General features: G+C 53.5%; 1 protein-coding gene across 2 annotated transcripts in view; it reads right to left on the bottom strand.

Annotated features, from left to right (window-relative positions):
- VWA2 (von Willebrand factor A domain containing 2) overlaps positions 1 to 18,288 on the bottom strand; it is a 39,215-nt gene that overhangs the window by 4,073 nt on the left and 16,854 nt on the right. Inside the window, exons 5-12 of one of the 2 annotated variants that reach the window (XM_059661515.1) lie at positions 15,185 to 15,294; positions 10,392 to 10,586; positions 8,401 to 8,534; positions 7,648 to 7,780; positions 6,151 to 6,206; positions 4,825 to 4,932; positions 2,953 to 3,522; positions 447 to 998 (exon numbers count right to left, since the gene is read on the bottom strand). In XM_059661515.1, the coding sequence (XP_059517498.1) occupies positions 447 to 998; positions 2,953 to 3,522; positions 4,825 to 4,932; positions 6,151 to 6,206; positions 7,648 to 7,780; positions 8,401 to 8,534; positions 10,392 to 10,586; positions 15,185 to 15,294 (1,858 nt within the window). The remainder of the gene's footprint in view (positions 1 to 446; positions 999 to 2,952; positions 3,523 to 4,824; positions 4,933 to 6,150; positions 6,207 to 7,647; positions 7,781 to 8,400; positions 8,535 to 10,391; positions 10,587 to 15,184; positions 15,295 to 18,288) is intronic. The other variant, XM_059661516.1, reaches the window with a different exon arrangement.

The following is an 18,288-nucleotide window of genomic DNA, read 5'->3' as shown; positions in this document are numbered from 1 at the left end:
GTAGGAGGCAGTCTCTCTATCCCTCAGCCTCCCTCTCTCTCTCTCTCTCTAAAAATCAATCAATAAATTTTGAAAAGGCAGGAAGAATGTCACTGGCAAAAGGAAGCCTTTGAGTCAGGCTGGCCTGGCTGTGTTGGCCCCTCGCTCCGGCATTCACAACCAAGGTCAGTGCCAATCTCGGGGGATCTGTGGGTCGTCTAGCGACGTCTTCTGTTTAAGTGGTGCACGTACACTCTCAAGTTTGGGGTGGGGATCTGTGTTAAACTTTCTGTACCCTGAGCATCGAGAGGATGGTGTGCCTACCACGGGACTTAGCACAGAACCCGGCACGTGGGACGCGCCCAGAGACCGGGGGAGCCGCGATCCTTGGAAGATGCACCTGGAGGTTCAGGCTCAGGGGCCACCCCTTGGAGGCAGCGCTGAACGGCGCCGATGCGCCCACTCACCTTCACAGAGCCACTCGATGAGCGCGTCCCGGTGGAACCTCAGGTCCGTGTAGGCCGCCACGTGGATCAGGGCGTCCCGGGGGCCCGCGAGCCTCCGCAGCGCCTCGCTCAGGACGGGCCCCACGCCCACCACCAAGACAGAGACGCCGTTGTCCCTCAGCTTCTGGGCGGGGACGGCCGCGTCCTCCGCCCCTCGGCCCCCGGTGAGCACCACCACGGCCTTGGGGACGCCAGGCCGGGCGCCCCTCTGGACAGTCATCACCCTGTCGTAGATGTGCAGCAAGGCGGTGCCTGCCGAGCCCGCCCCGCCCAGGTAGGGGGCCTGGCTGGTGGCCCGCAGCACGGCGGGGCGGGCGACGTGGGTGTCCAGCCCGAAGGCTGTCTGGACCCGGCTGCCGTACACCACCAGGCCGATCTGTGTCACGTCGGGGTCCACGTCGAACTGGAGGGCGCAGCTCCTCACGAAGCTCTGCATCCGGGCGAAATTCTCGGGCCCCACGGAGGCCGAGGCGTCCAGCAGGAAGACCAGGTCCAGCGACTGTGCCCGGCAGCCTGCGGAGGAAGCAGCGTGGGCCTCGGGGGGCAGGCTCTGCCAGGCGGAGCCCCCTCCTCGGGCGGGACCCGGCCAGCTCGGTGGGGACAGCCAGTCCGCTGTCTGTCCACGGCAGGCGCTGCCCCCCACCCTCTGCTAGAATAGCAGCAGCTCATAGGAGCGCCTGACCAGGCCACATCCCTGGCAGCTCCGTGTGGCTGTGTCCAAGTTCTGTCTGATGGGATGTGGTTGGAAGTCACTGTGCAATTTCCAAGTGATACCCTCAGAAGGAAGCTGCTTGCCTTCCACTTCCCCTCCCCCCCTTCATGCCGAGAAACAGTGACCTGGGACCTGGAGGCAGAACCACAAGGCAGCCAAGCCACCTTGCTGGCTCAGGCTGCTCACCTCAGAACGGTTACGAGAGAAATAAACGTCTATCCTACGTAAGCCACTGTGCTCTGGGACCCTTTGTGACAGCAACTTCACCGCACCCTCACCCATCCCACCAGCGAGCACCCTCTATGAGCCACGCACTATATACAAGGTTCTGATTGTACCGGTGGGTAAAATGGGCCGATGCCTGCTGTCGATGGGCTGACAGACTATAGGGAGACAGACGTGAATTCAGTATAGAATTACAAGTTATATGGACAGCCATGAGGGGAAAAGCAGGAGCAACATTAATAAGTTGGGAGAAGTGGCCCGGTCTTCTCTGAGGAGTTAGCTAAGAACTTTAGGGGTGTGGGGGTATTTCTAAGGTGCTCCCCACCCCATGCAGGAGCTGCAAATAAGCCCACAGGGACCGAACCACAGCGAGCTCTCGGGAACCAGCAGGCGTTTGGGTTTCATTCCAAATGCAGAGGGAAACGCCTGGAAACGTTCAAGTACAGCGTAAGAGGCGTTGATGTACTGGGTTTGAAAAACCACTATAACTCAAGGAAGGTCTTAGAAACCCAGGTCACAGCCAAGAGGAGCATAGGAAGACGATGACTGAGTGTAACTGGGCAGAATCCTTGGGACAGGAAAAGAGCACTGGGTTAAAACTACGGAAATCTGAACCACATACAGACTTTCATACGTAACACTGGTTCATGACCTGTGACCAATGCACCTCGTTAACACCTTACAGAAGGGACTCGGGGTGTGGAGTACGTGAGAACTCTACCACGGTCACAAACCATCTTTTAAAAACCCACTCTGGATGCCATGGGGAGACTAGACTGGAGGGCATGGTGGGAGTGGGCGGCCAACCCTGTCCCTCCCCCTTGCAAGAAGGAAGGCTCAGCTCTGGTGACATCTGGGGCTGAGAGCTGAATATGCAGCTTCCCACGTCCCACCCCTGGGGAGCAATTGGGGCGGGGAGGGGTGGGGCACCAAGAATGTGTTTCAGCTACTGCACCTCCCCACGGGTCAAGGCCCTGCCCTCCGATGGGAATGTCTACTCCACGGGGGCAGTGTTCTCCAACCTTTCGGACCTCATGGACCACCGGCTGGCGACCGCTGCTCCAGAGCACACCCAATGGTTGGTCACAAAATCAACAGGAAATACTAGAACATATCAGGTAGCTAGGACAAGCGTCGTTCCATGAAATGCCTCTTCTAGTTGTGCATGCGTGCGCATGTGCGTGCTTGTATGTAGTGGGAGTTACTGTGGGCTCCCATCAAAGAAGCTGGATAGCTGCCCTGCATCTCAAGAGATTCGGAGCTCCACGTTAACAACAATAAAAAATGAATATTGATAAATAGCAACACCCACGATGTTCTGCGTGCCTACCCTGTGCACACTGCTTGTCTTACTGAAACCTCACAAAAGCCCCCCAGGAGGTGCTATTATTGGTCCCATGTTATTGAAAGCGGTTCCAGCCCCTAGACACAGGCCTTGGTTCAGTGGGAGCAACATAAGGAAGGGCCGCCACTGGCCACCGGCCCTGGGTCCGGCCGAGGCTGCTCCGGGCACAGGCCCCTGGGTCTCACCTGGCCGCGGCCGGCTGCACAGCTTGCCCTGCAGCTCCGGGATTTGGTGGAACAGGTCCTGCGGGTCGGCGTAGACTATGACGTGCTCTGGGCTGCCCGTGATCTCCTCCAGCTCCGCCCGCACGGCCTCGCTGCCCAGGCCCAGCAGGAGCAGCTGGCGGGCCCTCGCGTGGCGCGCTGGGCCGGCCACCTCGTCCTCGGAGCGTGACTCCGTGAGCAGCACCAGCACTCTGCGTGGCCGGTCCAGGCCGGTCCTGGCGCTCCCAAAGCCGCGCTCCGCCGCCTGCCGCAGGGCACTGCCCGTCAGGGTGGCGCCTCCGCCGAAGGGGAGGGCATCGAGGCTCCGGACCAGGTCGGGCACGTCCAGGTACTCGCCCACGGGCACGGCCACCTCCAGCTCCCCGCTGTACCGGGCCACACCCACGCGGGCCCGGGAGTCCTCGTTCAGTGACGCCTGGGCAAACCGCTTCACAAAGGCCTTGGCCCGCAGGAAGCCCTCCGGCGTGGTGCCCGCCGAGCTGGCCAGCAGGAAGAGGACGTCGATTCTGCACGCCAGGCTCAGCGTCGGGGCTGCCGACATCACAGCAGCCGTCACGCCGTGGCCACCTGGGGCATGCAGGTCACCGTCCCGCCCGAGATGCCCAAGCACCACACCAGACAGCAGAAACCTCTCTCCCGGGGGGTGGGGTGGAGGGAGGGGGAGACGGAGTGGAGAAACTGAGGCTGCAGGGGCTGTGACCACTGCACATCACAGAGCTCTCCCTTCTGGCTCTTGCTAAGGGTCTCCCCCAACCACTGCTTAAAATTTAACATGAAGCCCAACTGGAGTGGCTCAGTGGTTGAGCATCGACCCATGAACCAGGAGGTCACGGTTCAATTCCCAGTCAGGGCACGTGCCCAGGTTGTGGGCTCGATCCCCAGTAGGAGGCGTGCAGGAGGCAGCCGATCAATGATTTTCATCATTTGTTTCTCTCTCCCTCTCCCTCCCTCTCTGAAATCAATAAAAATATATATTTTTAAAAATGGACATGCAACCTATTTTATACCCCCCCGCCTCCCATTACAGTTAGCGCCTTGGTGTCCTGTTTGAGGAATCCTGCAGCTACGTTCCTTCCTCGGTGAATACAGGCAGCTCGCGGCCTGGCCTCTGACACTCGGATCTATGGTCCTTCTGGAACTGACTTTTGTGGGGCTTGTGAGGTGGAGGGTCTTCCACGTAAATCTCCAACTGACCCGGCACGACATTTTTATAAAAGTCATTAAAGAAGCCCCTACTGAGTGCTCAGCACTTAACGTACAGGGTGGGGCAAACGTAGGTTTACAGCGGTGAGTACACAAAACACAGAGTTCATTCTTATATGATGGTCTACTGATGATTGTATTACTTTTCCATACGAACAACTACAAACCTACTTTTGCTCCATCCTGTACATAATCTGATTCCAAGCTCCAAACAACCCTAGGAGGTGCCGCCGATTAGTCTCTACTTCTTACCTTTAAAACCAAAGAGGAAAACCACACACACACACAAGGAGGGTTGAAGCTCCTCTTCCTACGAAAGAGGCTCTGCCCAGCACCAGGTCCGAGCTGGGCTGGCTCCAGCCTGCAGCTGGGCTCAGCGACGCTCAGATGTCAAGCAGTGACCATTCGGAAACTAACAAGCCAGGAGCCACGGTCCCACCCAGAGCGTCATTCGTGGAGACTCAGAGCCGAATCCCATGAGACACCACAGCACGGGGCCCTTGGTAAGTGGGTGGCTCTAAACTCAAGGGCCAGTTTCCTCCTAGGAGCTCCCGGGTGAGGGGTGAGCCAGGGGACCGTGGACGCCAGCCCTCCCCAGCGGTCCATGTTGAAGGTCCCGTGCAGACGTACCACAGTTAGCCTCCTCTCTGAAGGCCGGCGGGCACAGGCAGTGGTACCTGTCCAGTCCTTCTGGAACACACGTGCCTCCATTCTGGCAAGGCTGCGAGTCACAGGGGCCTGTCAGAGAGCTGCCCATGAACGGCCTAGCACCTCGGCCCACAGGCACTAGTCCCGCAGGCCACCCTGCCCCACCTCCCTGGGAACCACTAGGAAACTAGCTGCAACACCTACAGCAAAGGGGGGGGAAAAAGCGGGGTGTGCAGAGGAGGGGCTGGGTGTGGGTGGTAAAGGACACTTGATGGTGAGCTTGGTGAGGCCCTGTGTGAGTTACATGCTCACATGGGGTCATGACAATGGGACCCTCCACCTCCATTCATGTGCATAAGTCCCAACCCTCAATACCTTTGCATGTGACTGTATATGGAGACAGGCCTTTTAAAGAGGAAATTAAGGCTAAATGAGGTCATAGGGTGGGTCCTAGTCCAATGCTAATGGTGTCCTTAGAGGAAGAGACACTAGGGCCGTGGTCGGCAAACCGCGGCTTGCGAGCCACATGTAGCTCTTTGGCCCCTGAGTGTGGCCGCGAAGTTTCAATCGCACTGTACGTGCGCGCCCACACGTGGTACTTTGTGGAAGAGCCACACTCAAGGGGCCACAGTTTGCCGACCACTGACCTAGGGCCCTGCATGGAGCCAAGGCTGTGTGAAGCCACAGTGAGAAAATGACCATCTGCTAAGCCAAGCAGAGAGGGCGGAGAAGAAACCCAACTGGCTGACACCTTGACCTTGGACTCGCAGCCTCCAGGACTGTGAGAAAATACATTTCTGTTGTTTAAGCCGCAGAGAACTAACCCAACAGGCCATGACAACCCTCAGCTGCGAGGGGTCTGGGGGAGCTCCAGGGGCCACGTTGATGAACTGGTGCCAGACCGGAGCTTGATGGGGGCGAAGGTCTCAGTCCCATGAAGCCGGCAGCGTGGGTGTCTCTAGAGGGGGAACGCTGCAGGGGGCAAGGTGCTGTTTCTGACGTTCGACCCGGGTTGTTAGCAGCCTCTGCAGGCTGCACAGCCACAGTGAGCCTTCGGACCCTGGAGTTACGGACAGTGCCTCCTCCACTCACTCAGGCACCTTCCTAGCCCCTCCAAGCTCCAGAATCCTCATCTAAGAAAGTGACACCGGAACTGGCCCCACAGTGTTCTTGCGAGGATTGCATGAACTCGTCCACGGGAAGTCTTAGGACAGAGCGCGACACGAAGCAAACAGCCCACAACAGGTAAGACACCAGCCTCGTCCCAGGGCCCAGGCCGAGCAGGAGAATCCAAAGGGCGGACTGTACCTGGGCAGGTGGTCCTGTAGCAGGTGGCAGGGTGGGTTAAGAACACTTTCTTCCAGCTGCAATCCAAGGACACAGACAGTAGAGATCAAAGGGTTAACAGGAGGGCAGACACCGGGAAAGTTACTTAAAACACAAAGCTGCCCTAGCTGGCTTGGTTCAGTAGATTGAGCATCGGCCTGGGGACTGAAGGGTCCCAGGTTCTATTCCCATCAAGGGCACATGCCCGGGTTGCAGGCTCCAATAGGGGGTGTGCAAGAGGCAGCCAATCAATGATTCTCTCTCATCATGAATGTTTCTATCTCTCTCTCCCTCTCCCTCCCTCTCTGAAATCAATAAAAAATATATTAAAAACAAACAAACCATGAAGCTGGTATAAAATCCCAATGCAGACACTAGTCAAGAGAGACTTCCTTATTTTCTTTCTACTCCACTTCTACATGCACACAGAGTAGGGGATGGCTGAAGCTACCCAGAGACAATTAAAAAAAAGGTAATGTACATTGGCTATCATGTCAGAAGTTAGAGATATCTGTGTTCAAAACTCTGAGCAGTGAGAACAGCTTTCTATTACAAGCTCCTTTCTGGGACTGGCTGGCTGTGTGACTCCAGGCAAGTTACTTTCCTTCTCTGGTCTTCAGTTCCTTCTTCTAGATCAGCGGTTCTTAACCTGTGGGTCGCGACCACCCTGGCGGTCGAACGACCCTTTCACAGGGGTCGCCTAAGACCATCCTGCATACCAGATATTTACATGACGATTCATAACAGTAGCAACATGACAGTTATGAAGTAGCAACGAAAATAATTTTACGGTTGGGTCACAACATGAGGAACTGTATTTAAAGGACCAGAAGGTTGAGAACCACTGATCTAGATAGTAACTCTATAGTTTTCAACTGTGACCCTTGGAGCCTCGACGGAGAGAGAAGGAGGCTGAGGGGCCAAGGGCTGTGCTGGAGGTGGTGTGGACAGTGCTGAAGGCCAGGCCAGGGGCTGTGAGGGACAGGCCGGGCAGCAAGTGCTCTAGAACAGCGGTCGCCAACCAGTGGTCTGCAGGCCACTGGGGGTCCGTGAGGTCCACAAGGTTGGTGACCGCTGCTCTAGAATGCCTGAGCTCTGGTCCTGAGGATCCCAGCATCCCCCTGGGCCACCACACGAACCATCCAGGACCTAAGCCTTTTGCCTCACTCAGGCCCCCATAAACATGGAGACTGGTGCTCAGAGGAACCAAGTCACCATCCCAGGTGCAGAGCACGGCCCTGAAGGCCAGCTTATGGCTCCTTTACCAGCCTCTAGAGTGGCCGTGACCCTGCCACCCTCGCTCACCCTGGGCACCCAGGTGGTGCGTCAATGACCCTCCCTACACCCCGATGCTCTGTCCCGGCTCCCCCCAGCCCTGCACTCCTCCAAACCCCGTAGCTCCCGAGCACTTGGCCTTGGGGACCTCCACCCACACCCAGGCCGTGCCCTTGAGCCCGGGCCCCAGACCACAGGACAAACCTGAAGAAGGGGCAGGGGGCAGCCAGCACACCATCGGTCCCCCGCGATCCTCTCCAGCACAGGCCGCTGCCGACCAGCTCCCTGACCGTCTCCAGCGTCTTGCGCTCACAGGGGTGAGGCTGGACCCTGCAGTCTGTGTCCACAGCACACACCGACGGAGAAGAAGACAGGGTTACGCCTCCTCCCGCACTGAGGTCCCCCACGCCCAGCCCCGCCGCCACCTTCTGCTTCTCGGGGCAGAGCACACGGGGGAGGGGCTCCGCTCTGCCCCTTGCTGGGTGCCAGTCTCTGGGCACCTCCTCTGCACAGGCCCTGCCCTGCACAGCTTCTGTATCCCGTGCACACATGCGTGTTTCCTATAACACGTTCACTCTAGCTCCTGGGGGACCGACGAAGGCAACGACGCATGCAGACACCTGGCCCCGGGCTGCAGAGTCTATTGGCTGACCACAGTGGGGGTGCTGACTTGGCTCCTCCCCCCCAAGCAGGGGACAGGTACAGGGGCCCCCCGTGCTCCCAAGCCCTGGTTTCCTTTACCCCATGGAGACAAGCTCCAGGTTCCAGCTGAGAATCCCACATGGAGACAGGACACAGCAGAGAGCCCTGGGGCCGAGGCCGTGGGACCCCGTTCCTCTCACCCTCCCTCCTTGGGGAGGCCCCTGAGTGCTTACCTCGTGCTAGGGGAACCCTCCACACCCCACTTGCATCCCACAGACACCCCAATTGCACATGGGCCAGCCTGGAAGGCCGTACCTGGAGAGGCGAAGGTACAGAAGTTGGAGCTGCTGAGGGCGCTGAACAGGCCGTTGGTGGCGTCCTCCACCTGCTCGGCCATCAGCACGTGCTGCTCCCTGGGCTCGCTGGCCAGCGTGTGCAGCTCCTCCCACCTGGGCCCAGCCCCCAGCAGAGGTTACATGCCTTGTCACTCCCAACCCACCCTCGGCCTGCCCTCCCGGCTCCTACCCCATGGGCAACACCCCGCCCCACTGCCACGGAAGCCACTTCGCTGCAACCTCATCCCTCCAGGAGGCAGGAAACATCCAGAAGTGAACCTCAGAATGACCTCGAGGACACTCGGCCACGGGTCATGATGTGTGCGTGCTACCGTCCATGGACCCCCACGGGCCGGGGAGAGCCTCACACTCAAACAGTCGCCTCCTATGTCAGACACGGTCCTGACAGATTTCACGGTCTGGTTCTGTGACTGTAGCTGATGAGAAACATTGAACCAGAAAGAAAGGAAGGAGACTGGTTCTAGGCAAGAAAAGAGCAAACAAGGACAGCTGGCAATAGAAAAAAATACAGCAGTGCCCTGACTGGTGTGGCCCAGTGGTTGGGCATCAACCCAGAAGCCAAGAGGTCAAAGGTTTGCTTCCTGGTCAGGGCACATGCCCGGGTTGTGGGCTCGATCCCCAGTGTGGGGGGTGCAGGAGGCAGCCGATGGATGATTCTCTCTCATCACTGATCTTTCTCTTTCTCTCGAACAGGGGACCCTTCCGTCCGCAGGCCGACGCTCTATCCACTGAGCCAAACCCGATAAAAACTAATAAAGACGTATTTAAAAGAAAGAAAAAAAATACAGAAGAACTATAACCAGTGAACGGAAGGACTCCAAGGCCAGCACTGGGAGCCCATCTAGGAGGGAGCCCCCACAGACAGCCAGAGGGCACCATTCAGGGCCCCCGACAAAAACGCACAAGGACGTCGGGCGTGAAGAAAAGGCTAAGGAGACAGGGCAGTCGGCAACGCATTTAGAATCCTGCCCACCAACGCAGGCCAAGGTTTGGCAACGTGGCAACAATTTCATTGATTTCTAAAATTCACTTACGGCCCCAACCAGTTTGGCTCAGTGGATAGAGCGTCAGCCTGCAGACTCAAGGGTCCCAGGTTCGATTCCGGTCAAGGGCATGTACTTTGGTTGCGGGCACATCCCCAGTGGGGAGTGTGCAGGAGGCAGCTGATGGATGTTTCTCTCTCATCGATCTTTCTAACTCTCTAACCCTCTCCCTTCCTCTCTTTAAAAAAAAAAATCAATAAAATATTAAAAAAAAAACTTTTAAAATTCACTGACGTACAATTCCCTATTCTCTCCTGAAGCCATAGAAACTGGACATTTCTCCCAGTGCCCAGGGCAGGGCCTGGCACACAGGGGTCTTCTCAGCTCTGGGCTCACATTCACGCTCAGGGGGGCAGCTCTGCCTGACCCCACCCAGCCACGGACTTTCTTAAAAGCTCCCTGCAAAACAGATGCTCAGCCAGAGATGAGAACCATCAGAGAGGGGGCTCCATAAATACTAAAAGATGTGAGCCAGCCACAGCTGGCAGCCACAGCTCCAGCTCCTGAGAGCGCCAGGCTGAGGGCAGCAGAGATTCTGGGGGGAGGAGGGGGGCGGGGCATTCAAGTCCCTGGCCCCTCCTGGTCACACCAAGAGACCCCTGACCCACCAGTGCAGTTAGGTGACTTTCCATTTCTGCCCAAATCAATTCGAGTCGGTTTCAGGCACTTAAAACCAAATGTTTAGACGAAAGGAAAGACAATGCAGAGGCTCAGACTTGCAGACTCAGAGCTCCCTGTGCTCCGGCAACAACAAGACAAGGGAAGAAAAGACAGATCCCGCCTGAACCAGCACCGTGTTTCCACCGCCCCTTCTCCCACGGCTGTGAGCTCTCCCAGCCGCACCACGGTCTCCCCCGCCACCCCACCCCTGCCCCACAGGGCTGACCCAGGTGTCCGAGTCTCTTACCTGGGGAAGCGCACGCCCACGGCAAACACAGTGACCCCTCTCTCCTGCAGCTGCTTGGCCGGCAGTGCCACCTGTCCTTGGGACCTGCCGTCCGTGATGATGATGAGCACCTGGGGCACAGAGGCATTTCGGCCCCCGGGGAACCCTCTGCGCAGAAAGTATTTCAGAGCGAGGCCTGTCTCGGTGCGCCCTCCTCTGAGCTCACCCGGGAGGAAAACACAAAATATGAATCAGTGACCCAGAGAGGTGACGTTGGCAGACAACGGCTCCTCCATTAGTAGTGACAGCCACATTCCCCCGGCAGGAGCTCAGAGTGACGATTCCTACCACGAGAGATGCACTTGCTCACCCTCTAAACCACAGCCATGATGAACAGACATGAACTTTTCCTGGGTCTGTAAGATGCACCCCGGACAGCTCTGTGGTTTAGGTAATAATGTCACTCTCTGGGTCTGCCCCGCGGATGGCTGTGGGCTGACAACGCCCATCATCTGTCTACCACCCACCTCCCATCGCCCTACCCCTGCTTCATCCCCTTGTTGTTATGGCTCAACATCTCCCTGGGGTCCCTGCCATGACCGGACCTTCCTGGCCCACTGCCAAGTTCAGGGTCAGGTGGTAGAGGCTGCAGTTTGCTTCCTGATCAGGGCAGGTTACAATGGTCCCCGCTCATTGGGACGCTAAGAGTCTGTAACCTTACAGGCCAGTTACACGGACTGTCGACGAGCTTGGAATCCCAGTGTGGAACCTCTACTAAACCTCGCAAAAGGAGGCTCGTCCCAGCCCTCAGAGGGAGGCCTGCTGGCTCTCTGTGTCAACTGGGCAGAAAATAATGACTCACTCAATGGATTTTCAGGCCAATCACAGGAAACTGCGAGTGGTGTTACTGGGCGGTGAATGAAATGACTGTGTGAGCTTGCCCAGCCGGCCAGAGTTCTGGACATTCAGAGCCAATTGCTGGCCATGGTTTATCTGACTCTATGTTATCACCGGGCACAATATTGAAAGGCTCGGCTGTGATGTTTTTTAAGCTTCTTACTGCCATGTGTCAGGGTGGTTTCTTAGCCACCTCAACACACACCTTCAGGGAATCGCCTTGGTCTAGAAGGCAAGTGTTCTGGGTTTTAGGTAAAGTCCTTCCCGTCAGGCCAGCCTTGAAAACGTCACCGTAGAAAAAGGGGGAAGAGCCTTAGCTGGTTTGGCCCAGGGGAGAGAGCGTCAGCCTGCAGACTGAAGGGTCCTGGGTTCGCTTCCGGTCAAGGACACATACCTGGTTGCGGGCTCGATCCCCAGTAGGGGGCGTGCGGGAAGCAGCCGATCAATGATCCTCATCATTGATGTTTCTCCCTCTCTCCCCCCCTCCCTTCCTCTCTGAAATAAAAAAATATTTTAAAAAATGAAAGAAAAAGGGGGAAGAGCCCTGGGAGGTCATCCTTCCCATTCAGCCAACATTCCTCTGTTCTGATGAATCCTAGTGTCTTCACGTCCTCAGTGACCCTGCAACTGTGGCCAAAAAGTCCGTTACCACCCCTTGCCCTGTTTCTCATCGTTTTCCCAGGATGCACACTGCTAACCGCCATCACCCCCAAAACAGAAGCGGACCGTGTGCAGACACACAAAGAGGCTTCCTTCTCCACCTCCTGTCCTCACGGGGCGTGTTCCTAACGCAGCTCTGTATCTCTTACGTCATGAAGAACACTCTCCAGCCCTTAGCAACGACTTTCACCACGGCTGAGAAGGGAATCCCAACTACTTAGGGGGTTGGGGTGGGAGGAGGGAGAGGTGGGAATGGGCAGCTGGGTGGGGCCTATTGGATGGTGTGACTCTGGTCCTGGCCAAGTCACCTACTCCTTCTCAGCCTCAGCATCCTCTCTCCTAAAGTAAAGCATTGGAGTAGGTACTATGTGATCTCTAAAAGTGACGTTTTGAACCAATTGGCTTCAATTTTTAGAAGAGAACAGGGCCAAATCATTTGAGTTAGTCCCTCCATTTTTGACTTTCAGTCCTAAACTTAATCCAACAAGCTATTTTTTCCCCCTGCAAATGTTAGTGTACTTATAATGGATATAAAGTTTTTATAATAATATCAATAATTAATAAACCGTAAATTCACCCTTTTAACGATACAATTCAGTAGTTTTTAGTACATTCACAGACTTATTCAACCATTACTATTATCTAAATCAAAACATTTTTATTACCCCACACAGCTCTATACCCGTTAGCAGTCACTTCCCATGCCCTCTCCCTATACTAGTAGCTCCTGGCAATGACTGATCTTTTCTGTTGCCAGAGATTTGCCAATTTCAGATATTTCACAAAAATGAAATTATGCAATATGTAACTTTGTGTGTCTGCTCCTTTCACTTAGCATAATGTTCTCAAAGTTCATCCATGTGGTAGCATGAATCACGTCATCCCGTTTCATGGCTGAATAATAGTCCACTATATGAATATGCCACATTTTGTTTATCCATTGCACTTTTGTGTTATTTCCATTTTTTGCCCATTATAAACAATGCTACTATGGAACATAGGGTATACAGTTCTGTGTGGGCATATGTTTTCAATTCTCTTGAAGTGAAGTTGTAGGGTCATATGGTAACTCTATATTTAACATTTTGAGAAACTGCCAAACTGTTTTTCAATGCAGCTGCACTATTTTATAATTCCACCAACCATGCATGAGGACTCCACATCCCTGTCAACACCCGTCACTGTCTGTCTTTTATTTTAGCCTTCCTAGTGGGTATGAAGTGATATATCATTATGGTTTTGATGTGCATTTCCTTAATGACTAATGCTGTTGAATATCTTTTCATGTCCTCATTGGCCATTTATATATCTTCTCTGGATTGCTTTTGGGATGATGAAAATGTTCTAAAATTAGATTATGGCAATCTATATATATAAAAGCCTAAACGACCGTTACGACTGGTTGACCGGATGACTGGTCGACGGGTCACTATGACGTGCACTGACCACCGAGGGCAGACGCTCAATGCAGGAGCTGTCCCCTGGTGGTCAGTGCACTCCCACAGCCAACCTCCTGCGCTGGCCAACCTCCCGCGATCCCTCCCCCTGGCCGGCCCCGATTGGCCTCGGGCCTTTAGTAGTTACATAACTCTGAAAATACACTCCGAACCACTGACTTGTCCACATTAAATGTGTGAACTTTATAATATTTAAAGTATATCTCCATAATGCTGTTTTTAAAAAGTCAGTGTGTACAACAGTCCTGGGGTAGAGGTAGTGGGGAGAAAACTTCTACAAGTGCAGTGCTAAACATTACTTCCCAGAGAGCAGTTCAGTAGGTCTGGGAGGGGGTCGAGGCACCTGCATTTTAACAGACTTCCCTCAGCAATACTGACCCAGGTAGCTCTATGAGCTCACTATGAAAAGTGCTGCTCTGGGTGTCTGGGCCCAAGTTATGGGGGTGAGGCTATGACTTTTTTTTTTTTTTATAGGAAACCATTCTTGGAGGCCTCAAGGGTTGAGGGTTCCAAGGGAACAAGGAAAGGCCAGTGTAATTTTTACGAATAGATATCAAGGTGCTCTTCCCTTTGTACTGTCTTGTATTTGACTTGCCCCTCATTTGTGCAGGGCGCTCATGGACAGAGGAAAGGGCTGGGACAAATGGCCTGAGACGAAGTCACTGGGGGTCCCGGGGGCAGATCCTGCTGTGCCCAGTGCGGGGATTTGGGCTGTGGAGAGCACTGTGCACCTCCAGGAGCCTGTGCCTGGATAAAGGGCCTCAGAGCTCAGGGCCTCTGCACCTGGAGGCGACATCTAGAAATGGGAGCACGGACTTCAGTGGACACTAGTGCAAGGGGCAGCAGAGATCAGAGTGACCAGCGGCAAGTGAAAGACAGTCTTCTGTGAGGGCTTATAAATTATGTGTGCGTGTGTGTGTACCTAGTATGTGTGTGTATAACACATTCCAATGCAGAGATGTATATGTTTACATGCATACGGAACATACACATAAAAATATTTACACAAGAACTATATGTATATACATGTGTGCCTATGTACACATCATATACACACACATCAGCTGACTTGTAAGTAAAGTTATGGCCCCACTACATCCATCCGTTTATAGGGTGTGCGTGTGTCTGAGCACACGAACAAGTACTCATCATTTCAAAGCGCTCTCGACAGCAGAGGAGCACTTACTCTTTAGAACAGTGGTTCTCAACCTTCTGGCCCTTTAAATACAGTTCCTCATGTTGTGACCCAACCATAAAATTATTTCCATTGCTGCTTCATAACTGTAATGTTGCTACTGTTAGGAATCGTAATGTAACTATCTGATATGCAGGATGGTCTTAGGCGACCCCTGTGAAAGGGTCGTTCGACCCCCAAAGGGGTCGTGACCCACAGGTTGAGAACCGCTGCTTTAGACAAACCACAGAATGAGGCTTTGAGAAGTGTGTGAGCTCTCGGAGCTGTAGTGGTCACCAAAGACAGGCTGGGAGAAAGAGCCAGTGTTCTAACACTTGCACTTAATGCTGGTCTTGACCTTCACCGGCCCTTTCTCCCAGGTAACTGACAACTGCACATAATAGCAGCAAATACTTTTTTTGAACTTGCATCTAAGTTCCCACCCGGGGCATCATCTGGTAACAGGGGCAGCCTTGAGAGGGGCATTCTCATTACCCAGAAAGCACAGCTGGGATTCTGGACACCCAGCCCCCTCTGGGAGGCCAAGGGCAGGGCCAAACCCTTCAAGAGCGATTTTCAGAGCAGCCGGCCGCAGCCTCGCCAGGGCAGAATCTGAGCGTACATACTTGAAAACCATCCTCTTGAGTTTTGTCTTCACTTCCTGTTGGGTTGACAAGGAGTCCAAGGGGAATTCCAGCCAAGGAGCGGAACTGAACTGGACCGCTCCCACCCTGACCTGCAGGAGGAGACAGAGGGCCCAGGGGCTGAGAGCGGGGTCAAGTCACACACATTCCTAAGAGGGAAGACAGGATGAGAGAGGTTAACCACCCTGCCTCCCGCCCACTCAACAAATCCCAGAGCCAGAGCTTTCTCTGGTCTCCCCAAGAAAAGGTCCCCAAGACCAGGAGAAGAATCTGGAAGGAGACAGTCCACTCTGCCTGTGGTCTGCACTGACAACCACCACTCCACTTCACTTTTCTCGACCCCCATTCTGGCATTTCGCTCGGCTGAGCGGAGAACATCTCCGTTAGGGCAGGGTCCTTGCTCACATTTACCAAATGCCTGCCAGGAGCAACCTCACGATACTTCCTTTAATCCGCAGAAGCCCGATTCCTACCCACGTCACTGTTGGAGAAACTGAAGTGTAGAGAGGACACAGATCTGGCCCAGGGAGAGAGAGAAAGGGAGCCAGGCCTTTGAACTTGGTGCTTATGATCTTCACGAGGCTCAGCTCTATGGCTCGCCTTCTCAGCCGCCAGCACAGGCCTTCAGCAAAATGCTCGCTGACCCGACCAGGGGTGTCGCAGCCGCTAGCTACAGCCACCATCCCTGCTGGCTCATCACTGACCACAGCCACCACACGCCCATCCTTCGTTGCAGAGGGGGTCAGCCTTCCAAGCCTGACTCTGCCTGCGAGGGGGAGGCCAGCAATCCTGGAGCTGAAGGCCCCCTGCCTGGAGGGAGAAGAGCCGCTGGTGAGTCCAGATGTTGCATCCTAAGTGAGGAGGTCACATGAGGAAGCCCAGTGCCTTGCAAGACTGGGGAAGGAGAACCGAGTAACCTCATTCTCTGGACCTTAAAACACTAGTGTGTCTCAAGCAGAGAGGGATATAAACATTCAGGTTTCCTCTCAAAGGGTCCAATCCCTGATCCTAATTCCTGGCTCTCCAAAACCCCTGGAGAAACTGTTCTCAGTTACCCGTGTTATAAGGAACCCTAATTCCGGCCACGCTTGCAAATGAGCCAAGTGATTCATATTTAAGCAAGGATGCCGCCTTGCCTTTTGCTCGCCCCTTGAATTCCTTCACGGCTGATGCCTTTAACAAGCCTGGTGCCTGGGAGATGATCAAAGCCCTCGCCACACCAGGGGGGCTCACCTGCCCCCAGAGAGCACAGCCCATCGGACTTGCCTCCCACAAGAAGTTCTGAGGAGGAGCCACTGGCATCTGAAGTGGGAAGAAGTCTTGGGTGGGCATGTGGGGGGAATGGGCACTGGAAAGCAGAGCAGGAGAGAAGCTCACAGAAGAGTTTCTGAGACGCGACACTTTTGAAGTCTCCTTGAATTTGGCAGGTGATAAAGGAAGGGGCATCTCTAATCAGTGGGGGAAACATGGTCTCGTTACTAAGGGATTTGGGGACAACTGGATAAACCTGCCAAAGAATAGAGGATAAGCTGCAAGTGGATTCAATATTTAAATGTGAAAAATATAACCGTAAACATTCTAGAAGAGAACCTGGGAGAGTTCCCTTAAAACCTCCAAGCAGAAAAGACCTTACTACGACTAAAAATCATAAAGGAAAGACTGATGAATCTGGGGACAGGAAGAAAACTTCGGCAGGGCAACACATACGATTCAACCAAAAACATGAAGACAAAACGGAAACATTACTTGCAACTCATATCTGAAAGCAAGGGTTAATTTCCCCAATATATATAGAGTGTCTAGGAATTGATATGTAAAAGACTAACAATCCAACAGAAAAAAATGAGCAAAGGATATGAACAGAGATCACAGAACCGGAAATACAAATGGCTTAGTATACAAACATAAGATCTGAGGGCACCACACTCAGATGTAGCAAAAAGCCAGATACAATGTTTGCAGGGGGGAACCAGCATTCTCGCGCTCTATGGTAAGAACATAAATCTTACAGCATCCGTGGGAGCAATTTATCAATATTTATTGAAAATTACAGATACATAACGCTATTGGGAATTGATCCGACAGATATACATGTGTAAATGGCATATTTACAAGCTCACAGTATATCTGTCATTGCAACTGTCCATCAATAGGGGGTTGGTTAATTAAACATTGGTAAATCCTTACACTGGAACATTAATCAGCTATAAAAGATAATATATACCTACATTAATGCCTATATTACCTAGACATGAAAAAATTTCTAAGACATGTGAAGAGAATAAGGCAAGGAACAGAACAGTGTATATCACCTGCTACTCAATGTATAAAAAGGGGGTGGAGGGCCCTAACCGGTTTGGCTCAGTGGATAGAGCATCAGCCTGCGGACTCAAGGGTCCCAGGTTCGATTCCGGTCAAGGGCATGTGCCTTGGTTGCGGGCACATCCCCAGTGGGGAGTGTGCAGGAGGCAGCTGATCGATGTTTCTAACTCTCTATCCGTCTCCCTTCCTTTCTGTAAAAAAATCAATAAAATATATTTTTAAAAAAGGGGGGGTTGGATAAGAACATATACACACATTGCTTATGTTTGCATGGAGGGATTCTGTAGGGATGCTCAAGAAAGCAGGTAGGGGGACTGAGCAAATGGGAAGTGTGTGAGCAGATGGGAAAAGGAGGGACACTTTTCACTAGGCGTCTTTTTTATTAAAGCATCAGAATGAAGGACTTGGTTTAAAAGAAAACCTCCCTGGAGACCAACAGCTGGGTGCGTTTACTTGAATTAAACAGGAAGGATGCAACTTCAAAACAAGATACAAACAGCTTGAGTCAGCAGCCAAGGCATTTAACGTAATTGGTGGTTTGGGAGCAAAAAGAGTTGCCTTTTATCTTCCGTTTACTGTGTGCTCGGAAGCCAGCCCGCCCAGACTTCTCACCTCCCTGCTGTAATCATTCTATTACAGCCAGGAAGTGAACTTCTCAGCTTGCGTTTTTTTTTTCTTCTTCAAACTTCTCAGCTTTTAAGTATAGAGAGAAAGACTTCAAACACCTTAAATCCACCTCGACAACAAGCATCCATAAAAGCCTT

The sequence above is a fragment of the Myotis daubentonii genome, chromosome 13 (assembly GCF_963259705.1).
Source record: "Myotis daubentonii chromosome 13, mMyoDau2.1, whole genome shotgun sequence".
NCBI lineage: Eukaryota > Metazoa > Chordata > Mammalia > Chiroptera > Vespertilionidae > Myotis > Myotis daubentonii.
This window is presented reverse-complemented; position numbering and strand designations above follow the sequence as displayed.